This window comes from Neophocaena asiaeorientalis, unplaced genomic scaffold (genome assembly GCF_003031525.2).
Source record: "Neophocaena asiaeorientalis asiaeorientalis breed wild unplaced genomic scaffold, Neophocaena_asiaeorientalis_V1.1 scaffold197, whole genome shotgun sequence".
NCBI classification, from domain to species: domain Eukaryota; kingdom Metazoa; phylum Chordata; class Mammalia; order Artiodactyla; family Phocoenidae; genus Neophocaena; species Neophocaena asiaeorientalis.
The window spans coordinates 5,519,044-5,539,741 of record NW_020174703.1 but is presented as its reverse complement, the minus strand read 5'-3'; the positions used below and the strand labels follow the sequence as shown (position 1 = coordinate 5,539,741).

The 20,698-nt window shown below is 39.4% G+C and overlaps 1 protein-coding gene across 2 annotated transcripts in view; it reads right to left on the bottom strand.

Annotated features, from left to right (window-relative positions):
• Positions 1-9,782, bottom strand: part of TBC1D23 (TBC1 domain family member 23) — a 64,421-nt gene extending 54,639 nt beyond the window's left edge. The window contains exon 1 of one of the 2 annotated variants that reach the window (XM_024759226.1): positions 9,549-9,782. In XM_024759226.1, coding sequence (XP_024614994.1) covers positions 9,549-9,601 — 53 coding nt within the window. In that variant the 5' untranslated portion in view covers positions 9,602-9,782. The remainder of the gene's footprint in view (positions 1-9,548) is intronic. The other variant, XM_024759225.1, reaches the window with a different exon arrangement.
• Positions 9,783-20,698: the final 10,916 nt, after the last annotated feature.

The following is a 20,698-nucleotide window of genomic DNA, read 5'->3' as shown; positions in this document are numbered from 1 at the left end:
CAAAAAAAAAAAAAAAAAAAAAGACCACTTAGGACCTAGAATATACATAATCACCTAACCTTAAATGCAGAGTACAGAGAAACTAGAGAAAACCCAAATTACCAATTTTTTAAAAAATTAATTTTGTGTCTTAAAATGGTCAGGATCTAAGATACATTATTATGTGATTACAAGAAAAATACAAAAACCACATTACAGGGGAAATCAATAAAAGCCCAACACCTGCTGTGTAAACATCTTAAATGTGTTATTTCTACTGCAAAGGATATTGTTCAAACCTCTAACTGCTAGCAGTAGTATAGTCATCCCTCCGTATCGGTTGGAGATTGATTCCAGGACCCGCTGCAGATACCAAAAACCCAAAGATGCTCAAATCCCTTATATAAAATGCCATAGTACAGTCGGCCTTCTGTATTCCCAGGTTCCAAAACTACAGGTTCTACACTCCTGTATACGGAACTCAAGGATACAGAGGGGTTACTGTATTAAACAGAGCCAAGAGATAAAATGGACTCAGAACTCTTCACTGAAAGTATTCCTAGCATTCAAATATATAAAGAACAATATAGCCTATGATTATTCTCCTTTCCCCCAATATTTCCACATTTGCTTATTCAAAAGGTCCTACATGTGACCTCCCTTTCAAAAAGTCATCTCTCTCTTTCCCTTTACGGTTCAACGCCCTGCAAACTGTAGTCTCCACTCGCCTCCACGTCATCTCTTCTCATTCACTCAAACCCTCCATTGCTCTAATAAAACTGCTCCAAGGAGTCATTAGTCATCGTTCCTGGTCCTCATCTTCTTCACATACTCTGCAAAGTTAGACTCTCTCATTAAAACACTCTGCCTTCAGTTTGCAGTACTTCTGTAACTCTCTCTAACCCATGCTCTGAATTCTTTCCTCCCTAACAAAAGTATTCTTTTTTCAAATCTTCAATAAATATGTATTGAAGCACCTACTACATGCTAGCCACTGTGTAAGGCACTGAAGATCTAGCAGTAAACAAAGCCGGTGCTCTCATGTAGCTTACAGTCTAGCTGGCTCCTCCAAGGTTTTAGCCCAGGTCCTATTATCTAATCCCACTGAACAGAGATGGGAGCGGCTCTTTTTGAGCTGTAGTTCATTCCAATTTGTTTAGAATGTAAACCGCTGATGAGCACAGAGTAAACAATGACAGGCCAGCTTGCTCATGTATACACATTATACCCAGGCACAAGCTTCTGATCAATTATTTAAAACTCAAAAATAGCCAGCTAACTAGTCCTGAGCACCAGCAAATTGTGTAACAGTGACAAGTTGCACATGTTGAGTTGTGGTTTCATGACTTAATTTGTGCCATCAGACTTCTGGTTATTTCTTAATGCCCAGGTCATGAGACATCAGCACCAAAGCTTTGTCTGAACTTATTTTGCTACTATTGTTAGCACACTTGTTACAAATTACTACCAAACCAAAACTCCTTACTTTGTTCCTGAATATTTTGCGTGACATTTGTTCGAAATGGAAATACCAGAACTTTGTTACAGATTTGCTTGTACAGTAGATATGGATGGAGTTGACCATAATATGTATTATGCAACTTATTTTAAAATACCAATCTCAAATTATCAAAGCATTCTAACAGCAAATAGTATTATGGCACATTTGGAAATGACCATGACACCTTACAGTCCACGAGAGCACAATTTGTTAACTGCAAAATCTTGAAGTTATCTGGATTCTTGTCAGACACACTGTTACAGTATTTTAACAAAATGTATATTTGAATGCCAAGGGGAAAAACACCCCATCCACCAGCTTGAAAAAAAAAATAGTGAAACTATGTATCAGGATCAGATCCACAAAAGAAGCTTTGGGAGATTCCCCTATCAAATACTGTAATCCTCCACAGAATTTGTGTTTAACTAGGATCTTGGCCAAGTAAAGAAGGTGCTAAATCTAGTCCTCTTGGCTTGAGATGACAAACAAACATGATAGCTACAATATTTCAGCACTGTGCAATAGGCAAAGGAGACAGTGATCACAGACTGCTCTGTAAACTACTAAAATTAACTACAGTACAAATGGACCAGATGCTTTAAATTTTCATAAACTTATTTTTGATCCATAATCCACATAGATCAAATTGCACCAATGGTATACCTTCTTCTGCTAAGAAAAAACTCAGGAATTTTTGTGTAAGCATTTAAAAAAAAAGCTGCTTATAACTTTACCATATGTGTAATGTTGCAATGCATTTTCTGTAAGACTTGGCTTACAAAATGGAAGAATATCTCTCTACTAATGAGTAGTTAACTCTAGAGAGTGTTCTAAATCCTTTTCCTCTTCCATGCTTCCTCAAAATAAAAAGTCCCCAACACACTGTTCTTTTCTATACATATAAGGTGACTTTCTAGCACTTTTAAGGCAAAAAGAAATGCATCAGCGTCTTTCCCCTCACCCCCCAACCAAAGCACTAGTTTATCTGGAAACTGAAAATAGTGTATACCTTTTGCCTCAAAGAAAGAATGGGATGAAAACAGCACAAGTCAACACAAAACAGCAAATTACCTGTTTCTATTACAAATTTCCACTTTACTCAAAATGTAATGAGAAAAGAAATAGCCCCAATATTCCTTTTCTTGAAACCATCATTTTGGAAGATAAAGGAACAATTATTGCAAATGAGGTAACTATATTTGCAACATTTGGGCAATTCTTTCCAAAGGTACTTTACCAATGGAGATCATAGTTCGGCAAAGAAATACATAACGGATTTATTTTTTAAACCTGAATTCCAACATTAGTGAGAACTTATTCAATAAAATAGGCTCTCATTTATTTTCATGTCAGTGGTTAAATCTAAATGGAATCTACTAAATAAGCTCAAGAATGTTTGGTATTCAACTGCACACCCATATGAGATGAATACATCCTTCTATGCGTCACTTCTATACTTCAAAACAGAGACCAGAAACTCTTTAGAGGGACAATAACCACAAGGAAGCGATTTTAAAAGCAAGTTTCTTATTTCTCCTATATCACTGAATAAAAACAATGAAAAAATTACTGAGGTGGGAGTTATTAAAACTGTGTAACTGTTTACATGTTCTAATTAAATACCACTACTGTGCTCTCACAAACTAAATAAGTAAATCAAAAATTATAATTTTACTTCCATAAATGATACATATAATTGTATTATATATTTACATATATTTAATATATAACTTATTACATAAATACATTTAAATATATAACATATTACATATATAATCTAGATGATATTTGTAACCATAATATCTTTTTAAAATTTATTTATTTATTTATTTTTGGCTGGGTTGGGTCTTCATTGCTGCACGCGGGCTTTCTCTAGTTGCAGCAAGTGGGGGCTACTCTTCGTTGCGGTGCATGGGCTTCTCCTTGCAGTGGCCCCTCTTGTTGCAGAGCACAGGCTCTAGGGCACGCAGGCTCTAGAGCACAGGCTCAGTAGTTGTGGCGCACGGGCTTAGCTGCCCTGCGGCATGTGGGATCATCCCGGACCAGGGCTCGAACCCGTGTCCCCTGCATTGGCAGGCGGATTCTTAACCACTGCTCCACCAGGGAAGTCCCTGTAACCATAATATCTTAAGATAAAAAACTAATCTATTTAAGTGATTTTTGGCAAGAGATGAGGACACATTATGAAAACCATAGAGATATAACGTTATAATATATAATGCTCTGTATCATATCCCACCATATCACTCATGAATTGTCCCTTCCTGTGGATGCAAGAAAAATAATGTGTTTCACAGCTTATGCATATCCTTAGAGCCTTGTAAAGTGCCACAGAAAATACACACCATATGTTCAACAAAGCACAACTTTGCATATTGTATGTTTCAAAACACATGGTTGATTGGGTACAGGATTAGCATATTTTTAACTGGGTTCTCTCTAGCTGTCTGTTAAAGTATTTGTGAACTATACACTGTACACACAATCAACTTTAGAAAGAGCACAGGGCTTAAAGAGCCATGAGTTTAAGTTCCAGATTTTCCACTCACTGGGTCTATTGTCTAACCTCCCTATGCCTGTTCTCTCATCTCTAACAAGGAAAGGACAATAATTCATAATTTCCCTTCTGCATAGAATTGTTCTAAGAGCCAAAATAAGATAGTATACAAAAGATAAAAGCTCTACGTAAACATAGTATTTTCTTATATCTTCTTAGTGAAATTATTAAATACCACCACAGCAACTAGTTTTATGTAACAACTGCTTTAAAGTAAGGAAAGCACACGCTACAGCATTCTCACCCAACTACGAAATGCTATGTCAGCTTAGGGATAAGAAAAACCTCCTTTAACCTTGGAGAAGAAGGAAGATGTGAAACAAATTATTTAATTAGTCATCATTTTCTCGACTCAGGTCAAAAGGTAAGACAGACTCTTAAAAACAAATATACATTAAATTTCAGGAAATAGGTTTTTTTTTTTAATTGGCTCTTACTGCTCTTGCATTTCCACAAACAACAATTTGCTCTTATGAACCTAACATATGGGACTGATTTGTTTTCCATGTGTAATTCTCAATATCTAAATAAGTCACTTCAAGCATTGTCCCTTTTCAAGCTGTATAATCCTATTCTACTCTGCTAAAGCATGTAATTTCCAACAACACAAGTACTTAAGTATCTTCAGAAGATATCTTCATGTATCTATTCCTAGGGCTAAAATGATGAAAAACTGAAGTGCCCAAGAATGTCAGAACAATGCACAGTTCTGGTTTTAAATGTTTCAAATTTTTTCTACAACACTACATAGCAGCTTGAATATAACCAGTATTTAGTAAATGTTTACTGAATGAATTAGGAATGCTTTGCCTCTATTTTGCTTTTTGATACATGGGGCGGGGCGGGGGGGCACTGTCTTTGGTTTATACCAAGTGGAATCCACATTTCACCATAAGCAGCAGAAAAGATTTGCCAAGCATACTTTATCAATTCTGTTCAGAAGACACCTACTCATGAGTTGGCTGTGTATCGCAGTACACTTAACTCGTGCTCCAGAATCACCTGAACTGCCTCACTATACTCAGAGAGGGAATGCACCTGTATTCTCAGCAGTGAGTACAAATAAATAGAAATAAATTAATTGAATACATTTCTTTAGCGTGCAAAAACCAATTACTAACTCTTACCTGTGGATATTAAAACATCCACAGGAACGAAATCCTAAAAGTGAATTATTATTTAGGAATTACCTCTAAAAACAGTAAAATCTGAATTATAATAATAACATTAATGTAAATACTATAAACAAAATAAGTCTTAATTTCTAATTTTTGTCTACCCTCTACTTACAGTTTACAAAATCAAACAGTTGTCACTTAAAAACTCCTAATTCCAGCCAGTAAGGTTCATTTTCTCTTCATTTTTTGTAAGGTAATATCTAGTCTTGCTAGAACTACAAGCTACCAATATTCTTCTTAAGCAATGGGTTACATTCTCTTTCTAATTAAATGTATTTCTTTATTGATTTTATCATGCCTGAAATTGCAATCACCTGCTCCCTAAGTGACCCTTTAAATCTCTATTTCAATGCTTATGAAATGGAAAGCACTGAGAGTACTATTCACGAAGTGCACAAAACTTTGAAAAAGACCCCATTATTCTCAAAACAATTCCTATTCGCATTTCAAATTACAACAATAGAAGCTTCTTTATGGAACTGATATTTCTACAATTTTAATAGAAGTTTAGCAACAATTTAAGAAAAGTTGTACAAAAAATTTTAACTAAGCAAACTCAGAATACCAACAGTTGTTGTACAATCAATGTGTACACCAAAGAGAAAAATTTTTTTAATCATGACTTTAGATCTTAAGGAGTTATTTCAGAAAGAAAGCCTCAGAAAATGAAAGCCTCAATTTCAAAGCTGGTTTCTTCAATACCAAGAAGAATAATGACCAATCTTTAGACTGTAATAATTTAACATTTCTTTTATTTTCAAACCTGTAGCTTATACTAACTTTTTAATTAAACTTAAATCATTTCAAACTGTAAACATTTTTACAAGGATTTCTCCATGCCCTCTGAGTTTATATGGATGCAATTTCAGAAAGTTTGAGAGCTGACACAGTTTCTGATAACCCTGGTTTTCCATAAAAAATGAGCATTACACCATCAGACAATTACACAGCTCACAAAAACAATGGAGTCAGAAAATTTATATGAATTGACAGCTTGCTATATTACTGCACATGATTTTACAAAAGTCTGTATTCATTCATACACACATTCAGACAATAAACATTTACTGAGCCACCTGCCATCAGCACTGCCCATGAGAAGTTCACTAGCTAAAGAGCAATGATAAATCATGTAGTCAGATAAATTATAGTATAATTATGTGATATATATAGTATAATGTATTAGGTAATACACTATAACATACAGAGAGATAACATACATACAGATATTCCTCTGACCAACTCATTCGGAGATACACATTACCTAGAACCTTGATAACCAGAGTATGGTTCATGAACCAGAAATGCCATCACCCAGTAGCTGGTCAGTCAGAAATATGGAATCTCAGGTCCCAAGCAAATCTACTGAATCAGAATCTGCATTTTAACACACTCTCCAGGTAACCCCAATGCACATTTAAGTTTTGAGAAACACTGATCTAGAACATAATTGAAAAACTGTAAATAAGTAAAAGTGACATTTTGTACTTTTAAGCTCTTCAGGCCCCATCCTGAGCCTTTTTACAAATGAATAGATAATTTAACAAGTTCAGTTACTTACCTACACAGATCAGGAACAAACTGGGAGATACCACTGACAACAAAGAAAGAAAACAGGAAAAACTAATAAAAAGCAATCTCAAAAAGGGATGGCTATAGGGGACCATTTAAACAGCAACAATCTACCCTTTCTGCCTAAATAGGCCCAAAAGGTGTCAGTGTGTTACAGAAATATAACAGTTATTGATGTTCTTAAATGTGTCTCCTCTAACTAGTCCACAAATTCCTTGAGGACAGGGACCTAGTTTTATTTATTTATTTATGCCGCATGCGGGCCTCTCGCCACTGTGGCCCCTCCCGCCTCGGAGCACAGGCTCCGGACGCTTAGGCCCAGCGGCCATGGCTCACGGGCCCAGCCGCTCCGCGGCATGTGGGATCTTCCCGGACCAGGGCACGAACCTGTGTCCCCTGCATCGGCAGGAGGACTCTCAACCACTGCGCCACCAGGGAAGCCCTAGTTTTATTTTTATACACTTACATTTGTAAACTGAATGACCTTAAATCATTAAGATGAGTTTGGTTAGGCAATGAGATATATAATATATTTCACAAAAATTTCTATCTAAAAAAATTACAATAAAAATGTCACAGCATTTTTTTTTAAAAAAAGAATAAAGCCTCTCCATTCTATAACAACCCAATTAACAAGCACTCTAAGAACAGAGGCTTCACTGAACTTGTGGCTCCAAATCCAAATCTTTTCTGACTCTATTCAAACTCACTTTTAGGGGACTAGTGCGTGGAGTGAGTAGAGAAAAAGATTAGAAGAGAATGGAGGGAGAATAAAAATCAGAGAACACTCAGGGTTCCTCCAGTCGTGAAAATAAAAAGAGAAAAATGGGAAGCCTCACCAAAGATACAGAAATGCCAGAGAGAACAAATACTACCTCTAGCAACCATTCACTCCATGGTCCTTGCCCCTGTGAACCAGACACCTGCTCACAATCCTCCTAACCTAAGAACTTAAAGACACCTTAGCTCTAGAAACACTTCCCCTTGTGGCCTTCAATCAACTATTACAGCCAGTTTATAATACAACAAATTCACTCTTCCAAAACAGCAAATTTCATGATGTTCTAGTCCTTACGCTCCAGACAAATCATTAGTTTTCTTGCCTATGTCCTTGCTCATGCTATTACTTCATAGAGAACTTTCTGCCTGTTAATCTGACCCTGCATGTTAGCCACCAGCCATGTGTGGCTATTTAACATTTGAAATGTGGCTAAACCAGACAGAGATGTATGATAAATGTTAAATACACATCGAATTTTAAGACTTGGTACAAAAAAGATGTAACAGTATTGTTTAACAATGATTACATGTTGAAATAATATTTTGGATATATTCAATTAAATAAAATAGATAATTAAAATTAATTTCACCTGTTTCTTTTTAATGTGGCTACTAGAAAATTTAAGTTACATGTGTGGTACACGTTACACTTCTATTAGACAGTGCTGGTCTAGATCCTACTCATTCTTCAAGGCCTAATTCAAACACCTCCAGCCCCGTAAAGCCTTCCCCAATGACTCCAAGTGGACATGGTTTCTGTCTCCCTGAACTTTCATATAACTTTTCTTCCCAAAGAACCAGAGGAGTTTTACCTTCTTACTGAGTGTTCCTATTACAGCTCCCCAACTCCAAGATAAGCAAATCGAGAAAAGAAACTACATCTAGGTCACATAAATTTTCATCCTACACCTTGGAGAGTGCATGTACTAAGGTGATGCGAGATGTCTGCTAATTGAGACTTGAACTTCTCAATTACTATATTATCTATCCTTTTCACCGATTTCCATATTTCTTCCTGAGGAATTAAACTCCATGTCTACAAATGTCCTGGATTATAATTAGAGTGCCAGTGAGCTGTACATATATGATGAACAAGCAGATCTAAAACTAATACCAGCAGTCAATACACTTACATCAATTGTAAAAATTCTACAAGCCTCTAAAGGTTCCACTTTTTTTTTTACATTGCTGTCCCTAAGTGTATTGTGAAGATCAATTAATTCAAAAGTAGGAGACTTTCCCAGAGATTAACGACACTGGGTGACTAAAGTCTACCAAAAATTGTCCGAGATCCTCCCACAACCCTGAGAATAGACCAGGTAAGCATACAAAGGCTTGAGTAAAGCATGAACAGTGTCTTATATCGCAACCAAATCTCTGAAATCGAGCTGTGAGTTAAGTGGTAGGAAGGGAAAAGACGACTTGTGTGCAAGAGACGAAGGGTGTTAACTACTGGAACGCGAAACGAGAAATAAAACCTAGCACAAAAAATGTCTGAATTATGTGGGAGGGATCCTCCCTGGGTGAATCTCTCAACCTCTGAACCCTCAGGCAAAGGTCGCAGTGGTCATTTCAAGGGTCTTTTCTTCAAATGGTATTCCAGTACCTGAGATCTGCATCCGAGAATCTTCCTTCCTCACCAGCCTATTCTGACTCCCCGGGCCAGGAATTCCGGCCAAACCCAACCCTGAAGCCACCCTTCTCCAGCACAGTTTGGAAACCGGCGGACGAACCGGGAGGGCCGAACTGAGACCCAGCAGCTGGACGACACCCCTCTCCCATCGAGTCCGGGCTTAGCCCCTTGGGCAGGACTGGGCTGGCACAGGAGACCCAGTAGGCAGAGGGGGCGGGGCAGGGCGTCGGACTTCGAGGACGGGTCTTCCCGTTCCATGCCGGCGCCTGCCGGTGCCGCGGGGACCCGCAAGGTGGTGACAAGGCAGAATAGAAAGGCAGTGCAAAGCAGCCCGGGGCTTTCACTCACCAGCCGTCGCCCCCCGACGTTGGCAGTGGCAGGACCTCTTCTCCTTCCGCCATTGCTGTTGACGTCCACGTCACTTTGCCGAAAAGTGGACCGGCGCCGAGGCCGACTCAGACCCAACGTCGTAAAAGGTCCTCGGAAGTCTGGGACTGAGCTTCTTGAGAGGGAAAGGAAGAGGGAAGAGGCGACAACGCGAAGAACGCAACGTCACGACGTCCCGAGGGCGAAAGGTAACTTGGAGGAGGAGACGTGGAGAGCCGCTGCCCCATCCAAAGACTACATGTCCCAGGATGCCGCGGGGACTGGGCCGGGCGCAGTGGGCGGGGCTTGGCGAGGGCGTGCGTCCCAGTAGGAGGCCCTTGAGAGGGTCGCTTCTTGGCGTCCAGTTAGCGTCTTCTTTGCGTCTTGGCGTCCTGCTTAAAATCAAGTTTGACTGTCTTAAATAGTGGAGAGGCGAGGGGAGGGGGGAATTCTACAGGGAGGGTGGAGATAGGAGCATAGCCACATTTGGGCCCTTTCCTAGTGCAACAGCTGTGTTTGAGAAAAGAGTGGGATGTAAGGAAAAGGCACGCTCACCCCTGTTTGTGGGGCGCGGTCAGAAGTACATATGGAGGCCACGTACTTTATGTTTGAATACTTTAAAAGTTTTTTTTTTTTTTAAAGCTAAACAGTAAAGGAAATATGTTCTAGCCTCCCACCTTTATAAACATATCTTTCTAACAACATAGAAGGGCAAGTTCAAATTTAGAATTCTAGAACTCTGGATTTCCAAGCAGGGAGAGCTGCCAAGTTTCTTCTCTTCCCACCCTACTTCCCCTTCACTCCACGTGGGTGGACTCCTCGGCCTCCACATCCAAGCTCCGTGTCTACCATCACCAGCAAAGCACCGGCTTTTGGTTTCCCCTTGACCATCCCCGGGCCTAGGGCTGAGCACAGGGTTCAGGAAGATGGACCTAGGGAAATGCTTTTGTAAGCCCTGGACCTAATGCTGATGAAGTAGAGCCACATGTAACAATATGGATTAATCTGGAAAATGTGATGTTAAATGAACAAAACATTGCGGAAGGGTAGGTAAAGTATGGTGCCATTTATACTTGGCTTTAAAAATAGGCAGCACAATATACATTTTTATAGAATGTATGTGCTTTTAAAAAATGCACAAGAATGATATATAGAAAAATTGGAATGGCAGTTCTCAAAGATAAACAAAACCAGACATTAGTTAAGTAGTGAAAACAGATGTTATTCTGAAACTACGGACAGTAGGGGCGTGGGCTGAGCTCCATTCTGATTTGTGCAGAGGTGATTAGGGGTTTTAAAGGGAGAAAGAGGGAGCAGAGAGAGCGGGACTCAGAGGCAGACAAGTGAAAAATTACAAAGCATTGGTCAGTGTAATTGTGATTAGACCAGCTGTGTCTGCTAGCTGGCAATTTTCGAGGTTAGGATTCTTCCCTCGCACAGAGCCTGAGAGACAGAGACCCTGCCCTTCTTGATGATTACATTTCAAAGGAATGGCTCTCAGGTCCTTGAGAAGGACACGTCTAAGTTGTAATAGATACATATTCACAGATGTAAGCCCTTTGTAGTAAATGCTCCAAGAGACGTCAGTAACCTATCATCAGGTGTTGGCTAGATCAAACAGTTAACTGCTGGCAGCCATTGCACTTTCTCAATCAGGCATTTTAATGGGGTTCATTGGAGGCCAGGGTCATCCTAGGGACACAGCCTTAAGTTGCCAAAGACCATGCTAGAGTTTGATCAAGTCTCTTAGTGCAAGGGTTTGGACAGAACTGTTAGGTGCCAAAAGTTCTGCAGTTCTCACAGTTACATTTGTGGGAGGAGAGGAAATGGCTTCAATTATATTTTTAATATGTTGTTTCTAAAGAGCTGAGAAATGGCTACATAGGTGTTCAGTATTCTTTATAGAGTCTATACTTTGGTATCTAAAATGTTTCATAATTTTAAAAACTATTTGATTAAATATGCACAAAGCATAGTACAGCTCTTTCATTTACAACCAAAAACATGTTCATTCTCTTCCCAAAGGGGAAATAATACAGAGCCACATTATTGCACCTACTTCTAAGCCAAGGATCTCTGCATGATGTTCAGTCCTTCTATGGGGAAACATTTTTTTTTAATATGGAGTGAGAGTTTAGATAACAGCTATCAAAAAGAATAAAAGACATGAATCTAGGTCAAATTACCATCCTGATATTCAGGACCTCTGCTGGTTCTCTTCAATTGCTGTCAGTGGATTTTCAGAAGTTTTCTAAAATGTTTTGTAAAACTGTTAATTCAGTGACATGACAAGCAGTTGTTCATTGATTAAGGTGATCATAACCCTCAACTGTAATTCATTCTCAGTGTAATTAAAACAGTGACTGCTTAATACTCCATGTTGTAAAAGTATTATTCCATTTAAAATATATCAAGTGTTTGCTTGTGTTTGATATCCAGGCTCCTGAGTTAGCACAGACTCCGTGGTTGATGAGTTTTCTGATAAGACCTTCCTCTTCATTTGGATCCAGTTTGTCCACATTTTCCCCAACATGCCTCACTTCCTGAGGTGACAAGGATATCACTATGCCCAAAGAACATTTTATAGATGGCTACAAGTTTTTGTGGGTGTAACTTTCTGAGTATTTTTGTGCTTTAAAAAAAAATCTCAAAGTCCTGCCTTTTACCTGGATTGTTATGAGCTTTAAAAAATATAAGTATGGGATTACAAGTAGAATGTGTTAAATTCTAGTAGTAAATCTCTGCTTAAAGAAAAATTTCAAGAGCTAGAGAAGATTTTATTATGAAATTATCTCCCTGTATTTTCTTTCTTTACTCTTTTCTCCTAATTATGAGAAGATTCCATCAATGACACTAGAAGCTCTCTCTGCTTTTATATATCTTTATATCTTTCTGGAAGAGAGGAAGTTGGAATTTCTTTTTTCATAGGCCTGGTGATGCTAATAGTGCTGACCATCTGGATCTGTGCACAATGCAGGCATTCCAAGATATATCTTCATGAAAGGCACATCCTATCCCCCACATAGGGTGTGTTATCGGCCTGCACTTCTGCAGCTATTTGTACTCCCGTGCCCAAATAGAAAAGTATGGTATTATTCTATATTATCCTTGGATAAAATCAAACTGCATTTTTATAAAGGGAAAATTAAAGTTTCTTGGTTTTGAATGAAACTGTAAAAAAAAAAAAGAATATTTTTCATCTATTATTTGGTGTTGCGTGCCATATAACTATGTAATTATGTAGTTCATATTGTATTATATGTACTTAAGTCATATTATGACACAGTCTATTCTCAATAAATATTTGTTAAATGAACTGAAGATTTTTTTTTGAAGTATTTTGGAATAGATGAAGTCATTCAGCTATATATAAACAGCTGGTTGGGACTGGGGGCAAGTGTTGAGCGAACAGTGATAACAAAATATTTCTCCCTTATCCTTCAGTAGTTGTCTTTGCTAATTGAAGTTGACTCTTAATAGGTTATATAGATGGACCCAAAGTAAACATTTGGACAGGGATTGACCGATTCTTGGGTTTGGGATAGTTATGCTTTAACATGGGAGCCTGTTTCACTCTTTCCTCATTCCAGATTTGCTCCCAAATGTTCCAGACAAAAGGCTCTTATTAGGGTTGAGTCACTGCTGGTTAGAAACAGAGATTGTAAACAATATGTTAGCTGGAACTAGCCTTCATTTTAAAAACTTAACTTCTTGCTTTTTGTGAGTTCACACACTCACAATATGTAAACAGTATCTTTAGACAATGGCCGTGCTATTCTTTACGTATAATCTGTCTCCATTCTTCACCTCATACACTTATACTCACCCTTCTTTTTCGGCATATGTCTTTCCAAATAAAAGAGTTAGCAAGCAACCATCTAAGGTAATTGGATGAAATCGCATGATATATGCTTTTAACGATATGTGTAAAAAATACAGGTATGTATTACAATTTCTATGAATATGTTATTTACAGACTGGTTTCTGTAATACCCATGCTAAATTGTACAGCTTATCCCACTCCTGGGCATATACTTGGACAAAACTATAATTTGAAAAGATACATGCACCCCTATGTTCATAGCAACACTATTCACAATAGCTAAAACATGGAAACAACCTAAATGTCCATCAATAGGTGAATGGATAAAGAAGATGTGGTACATGTATACAATGGAATACTACACAGCCATAAAAAAGAATGAAATAACGCCATTTGCAGCAACATGGATGCAACTAGAGATTATCATACTGAAGTATGTCAGAAAGAGAAAGACAAATACATATGATATCACTTGTATGTAGAATCTAAAATATGGCACAAATGAACCTATCTACAAAACAGAGAGACTCACAGACATAGAGATCAGACTTGTGGTTGCCAAGGGGGAGGCAGGGAGGGAGAGAGATGGACTGGGAGTTTGGGGTTGGTAGATGCAAACTATTACATTTAGAATGGATAAACAACAAGGTCCTACTGTACAGCACAGGGAACTACATCCAATCTCCTGGGATAAACCATAATGGAAAAGAATATTTTAAAAAAGAATGTCCATATGTGTATAACTGAGTCACTTTGTTGTACAGCAGAGATTGACACAACATTGTTAAGTCAACTACACTTCAATTAAAAAAAAAGAAAAAAAAAGAAATTGTACAGCTTATCACTGTCATTACTACATTCCAAATTCACATAAGAAGAATTAAAAGGGCTTCCCTGGTGGCGCAGTGGTTGAGAGTCCGCCTGCCGATGCAGGGGATATGGGTTCGTGCCCCGGTCCGGGAAGATCCCACATGCTGTGGAGCGGCTGGGCCCGTGAGCCATGGCTGCTGAGCCTGCGCGTCCGGAGCCTGTGCTCCACAACGGGAGAGGCCGCAACAGTGAGAGGCCTGCGTACCGCAAAAAAAAAGAATTAAAAAATTAAGTAAGAAGAATTCTTAGGATATAATGAATATGCAAATGACCACAGAAACAAAAGCATTTAAAACATTTAGATGAAGAATTTCTTCTCTATAATTTTGCTCATACTTTTTTCTAGACAATATCAACTACTTCTGTGTTGTTAATTTCCATCTGTAACTCCTAAATCTGTTATTTCCAACCCTGCTCTCTTATAGTTTGCATCTATGAATCTAGCCATCCGCTGGGAGCTAGCACTTGGATGACCCACAACCACTCTAAACTCAGTATTTCTAAAACCAAACTCATTGTGTCTACCTGCTCCCCAGTCCATTCCATTTCTATAGAGGTAAATGGTTTTATTATGTATCTAGTCATCTAAGCCAGAAACTTGGGAATTATTCTAGCTTTCTTTCCTTCTTATTTCCCATGGGTCATCATGGACCTATGCATATTTTCCTCCCTAGGTATCTTTCAAGTCAGGTCGTTCTCACCACCCCTGCAGTTTTTATCTTGCTTTTGCTCCTTATTTTGTTTTGCATGAAGGGAGTCCTTAATTAGTCTCCAACCTCCTTCCACTCTCTTCCCCAAAGAGTCAACACAGGCTCTACACTAGGGGTTCAAACTGGCAGCCCTCAGGCTAGATTTACTTAGCAACTTTTATTCTCTTGTCATTTTTAATCACTTGAATATCTTTATACACTTTTCAGTTTGTCTCCTCCACCACTCCCCACCACTTTAGACCAGCCCCCAATTTACACATTTTTTATTTGCTTGATCCTCAGAGGTATTTGAATTTGTGACTCTTGTTGCATATTTCTAAAATGGAAGTTTTCCTAAAATCCTTCAATTGCCCATTATCCCCTATAAAGAATGTCTAAATTCTTTATCATGGATACAATACTCTCAGAATCTTGAGTACTTTCCCATCTTCCCTTTTAACATATGCTTCAGCCATTCTATATTTTTTTAAGTCATTTGCTTGATTTTTTAAAAATATTTATTTGGCTGGGCTGGGTCTTAGTTGCAGCACACGGGATCCCTAGTTGTGGCATGCGAAATCTTTTTTCTTTTAGTTGCGGCATGCGGTATTAGTTCCCTCACCAGGGATCGAACCCAGGCCCCCTGCATTGGGATTGTGGAGTCTTAACTGCTGGACCACCAGGGAGGTCCCTCAGCCATTCTAGATTTACAGGCCCCAGATATGCCCTGCTGCTCCATGACTTTATGTCTTTGTTAAAACTTGCTTCCTCTGCTTTGTTACATTCTAACTTCCTTCAACTGGTTACACTTAGCCATATGGCTTGAGCAACATTTTCTTTGTAACCCTCTCTCTCAAGCAGAATTATTCATTCCTGCCTTTTGCTATCACTTCCCCTTAAATATTCCTCAAAATTATATGCTTATATATTTGTTTTCTCTGCTAGACCTGATATCCTTGGGACCAGCTTAATATGTCTTTACATTTCTAGTGCCTAGCATAGTATTTGATACATAGCTGTAATCTGCTGTATGAGTAAATGGATGAATGGACTGTGTGCATGCGTCTGTGTGTGTGTGTGTGTATGTGTGCGTGTGTAACATTATTACTGCAAACACTTATAGACCATTTATCATATCCTCGGCATTGTTCTAAGCACTTCTGTTAACTCATTTAATCCTCCCAACAACCCTATAAACTAGTAATGAATAAATATGAAATCTGAAATCAAGTTAGATCAAATAGGCAAGTAGTTTTCTATTATGATTTAAGAAGCATTTCTTTAGAAGTAGAAATGATTGTCATGTTTGTATTAAATTAAAAAAATAAGTTAATGAAGACACACAAAAGAAGAAGAGGGAGGACATTACTTCAGGGTCCTTATACATCACAAGTAGGTACAATTGCTCAGTTGTTTCTGCTTCTGCTTAATGAAATCCTTCCTGGGAGGGGCAAAATCTTGTGTCATCCTTTCTAACCTGAAGCAAATTAATTTCTTCCTCCCATAAAAACATTATTATTTTTTAAATCTTTGATTTGTATAAAGCATTTGGTGATAATCCGTGAGCAGAGACAAAGCCTATATCCACAGATGATATCTGCTTCAATTCTGTCTAGTCACAGTCTTTTTTTTTTTTTTTTTTGCAGTACACGGGCCTCTCACCCTTGTGGCCTCTCCCGTTGCAGAGCACAGGCTCCAGAGGCGCAGGCTCAGCGGGCATGGCTCATGGGCCCAGCCGCTCCGCGGCATGTGGGATCTTCCCGGACCAGGGCACAAACCCGTGTCCCCTGCATCGGCAGGCGGACTCTTAACAACTGCACCACCAGGGAAGCCCTAGTCACAGTCTTTACAATGTCCTAAGAGGCTCTACATAATCTGCAACCCCAGTGTTCCCTCCATCTGGAAATCTCTTTGCCCAGATATATTTAGGCTCAGTGGGTACATAGTTTTCAGGTAGGCAGAGATAAGGAAAAGAACTTCAGGGAGGGACTGACAAGATCAAATGCAGAAAAGCACCAGGCATGTTGGTGGTTCAGAGAGTAGGCCAGTGATGTGGAGAGACAGTTCAGCCAGGATCTGGCAGGGAATGGAGAGCAACTGAAGGTTCTCAAATATTAGAGGACTCTATGACCCAAGGACAGTTTTACAAAGATGAACAGTTGGATTGAAGGTAGAAGAGATCAGAGACAGGGAGGTCAGCCAGGGGCCAGTAAGATCCTAAACTGGGATATTAGCCATAGAGCTAGAAAAAAGTAATAAAAATGAGAAAGATTGTGGGAAGAGAAAGATTATGAGAGACCGAGTTCCTGATCAGATATGAGACAAAAGAAGGGGTATGTGGTCCTGATGATAGTAGCCACAGCAAGAGCAGAGCCCTCAGGAGGGATCTGTTGCAGATAGAGGTTTGATGGAAATGGGATATATTAGGCACTTGGAAATAGGGCTGTGGCCCAGAAAATGGACTAGGTCTAAGGATACAAATCCTGTAAAATTCTGATTCTGGTTCTTTCTGTAGGATGAGAGGTAACCAATCAGGAGACAGAGACTGGCAATGGGCACTCTCATATGCCACTATGGGAAGTGAATTTGTGCAAATGTTTTTGGATTAGAATTTGGAAATACTCATCAACATCTAAAGTATACGTACCTTTTGAAATATTCTCTGTAGAATTTACCTTACAGAGATATTTGCACAATTGAGGAAGAGCATATACAAGGATGCTCATTGATGTACTGTTTGGCTTGTAATGGCAAAAAAAATTGGAGTCAACTTAATTGTCCATCATTGGATGGCACCTCTATATGATGAATTACTGTGTTGCTGTTAAATATAATAGAATGAGGTAAAGCTATATATAATGACACAGAAAGGTGTCTACCATGTATTAAGCAAAAAAAAGCAAGTTGTAGATGTGTTAATTAACTAGACGGGAGGAATCTTTTCACAATGAATAAGTATATCAAGTCATCACCATGTACACTTTATTTTTTTCACGTACACTTTAAATATCTTTCCATTTTGTCAATTATACCTCAATAAAGCTGAAAATTTTTCAATTAAAAAAACGTCTTGGGCTTCCCTGGTGGCGCAGTGGTTGAGAGTCCGCCTGCCAATGCAGGGGACATGGGTTCGTGCCCCGGTCCGGGAGGATCCCACATGCCGCGGAGCGGCTGGGCCCGTAAGCCATGGCCGCTGAGCCTGCACGTCTGGAGCCTGTGCTCTGCAACACAACAGTGAGAGGCCACAACAGTGAGAGGCCCACGTACCGCAAAAAAAAAATTTTTTAAATAAATATAATGCAGTCCTTCTCCCAACACTCCCAATATTTAGAAAAAAAAAAAAAAACCTCTTAAAGTTCCCCTCCCACCCCATGACCACTAACAGAAGAGTTCAGTTGGTGCATGTTCTGGTTCTACCTAGCCTTGAAAAGCTGGGTCCAACAGCAAGTCACTTCTCCATCCCCCAGGAATTGTGTTAACCATTTTATTTATTTTTAAATAAAACAGAAGGGTGGGGAGAAAAGCAAGTTGCAAAATGGTGTGTCTAATATAATTCCACTTTTCAAAAAAAGTGAGATATATATTTGGACATGCACACAGAAAGGTCTAAAAGAATATGTGGAATTGTTAACTGTGATAGTTTAGGTTGGGCACGACTTAAGGGGACATTGACCTTATACAGCTATAAATTGTTAGGCGTTTTTTCCACTGAGCATGTATTATTTGGAATAAGAATAAAAGTTTGGAATTTTATTAAAAAAACACTTTCAGACTTTCTTAAAGAGGTCATTCAGTCACTGGTACTAAAGGTGAGGTAAAAGTAGGTCAAAGCAAGGCAGGAAAACGTGTGGTGGACTGAGTATGTGAAAGTGGTACATGGTGTGTATGTATTGAGATATGAAAACGAGCGGACGGGCTCTGCCTGGTTTGGCACCTCCTGAACATTCTAGTCCCCTTTCATAGCACCTTCCTCTCCCCCTTACACCGGCCTCCTCTCTGTTCCTTGAATAAGCCTTTCAACACATGGCCTCTGCGCATGCTGTCTCTGCCTGAAAAAATCCCCACCCCAAACACACAGCCTCCGACATGTACACACCTTGCTCTTACTTCACATCTCAGCTCTGTTGTCACTTCCTCAGAGAAGTGAGAGGGCAGCCTCTCAGAATACAGCAGGCCCCTTTGGTACATGTGTTTCTAAATACGCTACACGTGACTTGAATGGGAAAACAAGAAATTTAAAACGGGAAGGGAGAAGGATGGCAGAGAGTGACTAATGCTTTAATGGTATTCATGTTTTGAAACCTTTCTTCTTGATCTATATTGTCTAGTCTACCTGCTTTTCCTACTTTTAAGTTTACTTGTGGTTCTTCTTAGATATTTCCTATGCAGGGCGGTAAGAGAAGCCTGAAATCATTAATAGACTGTGAATTCCTGCAGTATCATTGTACAACTTCCCTTTGGACAAATTCCTTTCTGCCCTCGTTTACTGAGCGCTAAGTTCTGTTCGAGACCCTGGGTGGAATAACCTTATCTACCGCCCACCTTTCCTACTTTTTCCTCTTCTACTCTCTTATTCAGGGCAAGCTCAGTCCATCACTGTGATTTTCAATCTCGTGAGCATTGGAATAACCTGAGGAGCTTTTAAAAAAAGGTGGGAATTCACCCTCAGGGATTCTGACTCTGCTGGTCTAGGGTCAGACCCAAGCACAGGGGTGTTCTGAAAGTTCCTTGGGTGATGCTAATGGGCGGGCAGCATTAAGTACCACTGGCTGAGATTAATCCTGAAACAGAAACTCTACTTGGAGAACTGGAGAACACCTGACTTATGGAAATCAAAGGCTGGGTGATTCCGATGGCATCCGTCTCTTAGATGGGGTCAGACTTGCTTTGTTCACAAAGGTAGAGGCTGAAGGCCGAAAGCATAAAAGGTGACAGCTGAAGCACCACCCTGAGTTAAGGCTGATGACTTTGGACCAGAGCACTTGCTTGTAGGAAATAGTTGGATCACTTGTACAGCTGGATTAGTGGCAGGCGTTCATGGAGGAGAAGAGCAGATTAAATGCCTGTGGGGACCCGTATTAGCTTTCAGATTCTGTTCTCTGTTACTCATGTGTCTCAAAGACTTTCAGAACGAGCAAGTATTATTTTAGTTTACTGCACAGGGCACCTGAGGCCCTGGAAGTTTTATGCCTTATTCTTCAGCACAGTTCATCTCCCAGGACTCCTGACTCCCAAACACCAGAGGTTATCACCAGGTGTCCTGTCTGAAGCAGGACATCTGATTCCTAGTCTTGGCTTAGCCACTAATCACCACAGATGTGGCCTGCTTAAGTCACCTCTGCTCTCAGGGCCTCGGTTCCTTCAGATGAGGTAAGTTGAACTATATGGTCTATCCAAACCCCCTTCAGCAGTAGCAAGTGACACTAGGTGGCACTCATGTAACTCCAGTGGGGAACGGTTGGACCATGTTGGCTGCCAGCCTCCTTCTGTCCCTTAAAAGACCCAAGGACATGATAAATGCAACTTGGGAAATAATGCAGTTTTAGGAAGACTGATTGGGCCTCCTTTCACCAAGAAGAGTTTTTGAATCTGTGGATGTCTGTTATGTTTTACCAGCTACTTTTACAATGTACTTTTGATTTCATATTCCTCTCCTTTTTATCACCTCAAATATTAAAATATTACAGAGAAAGCTATTTCCTATGGCTTAGCTACATTTGTAATCTTGTCCAGGCACACAGGCTTGTGTG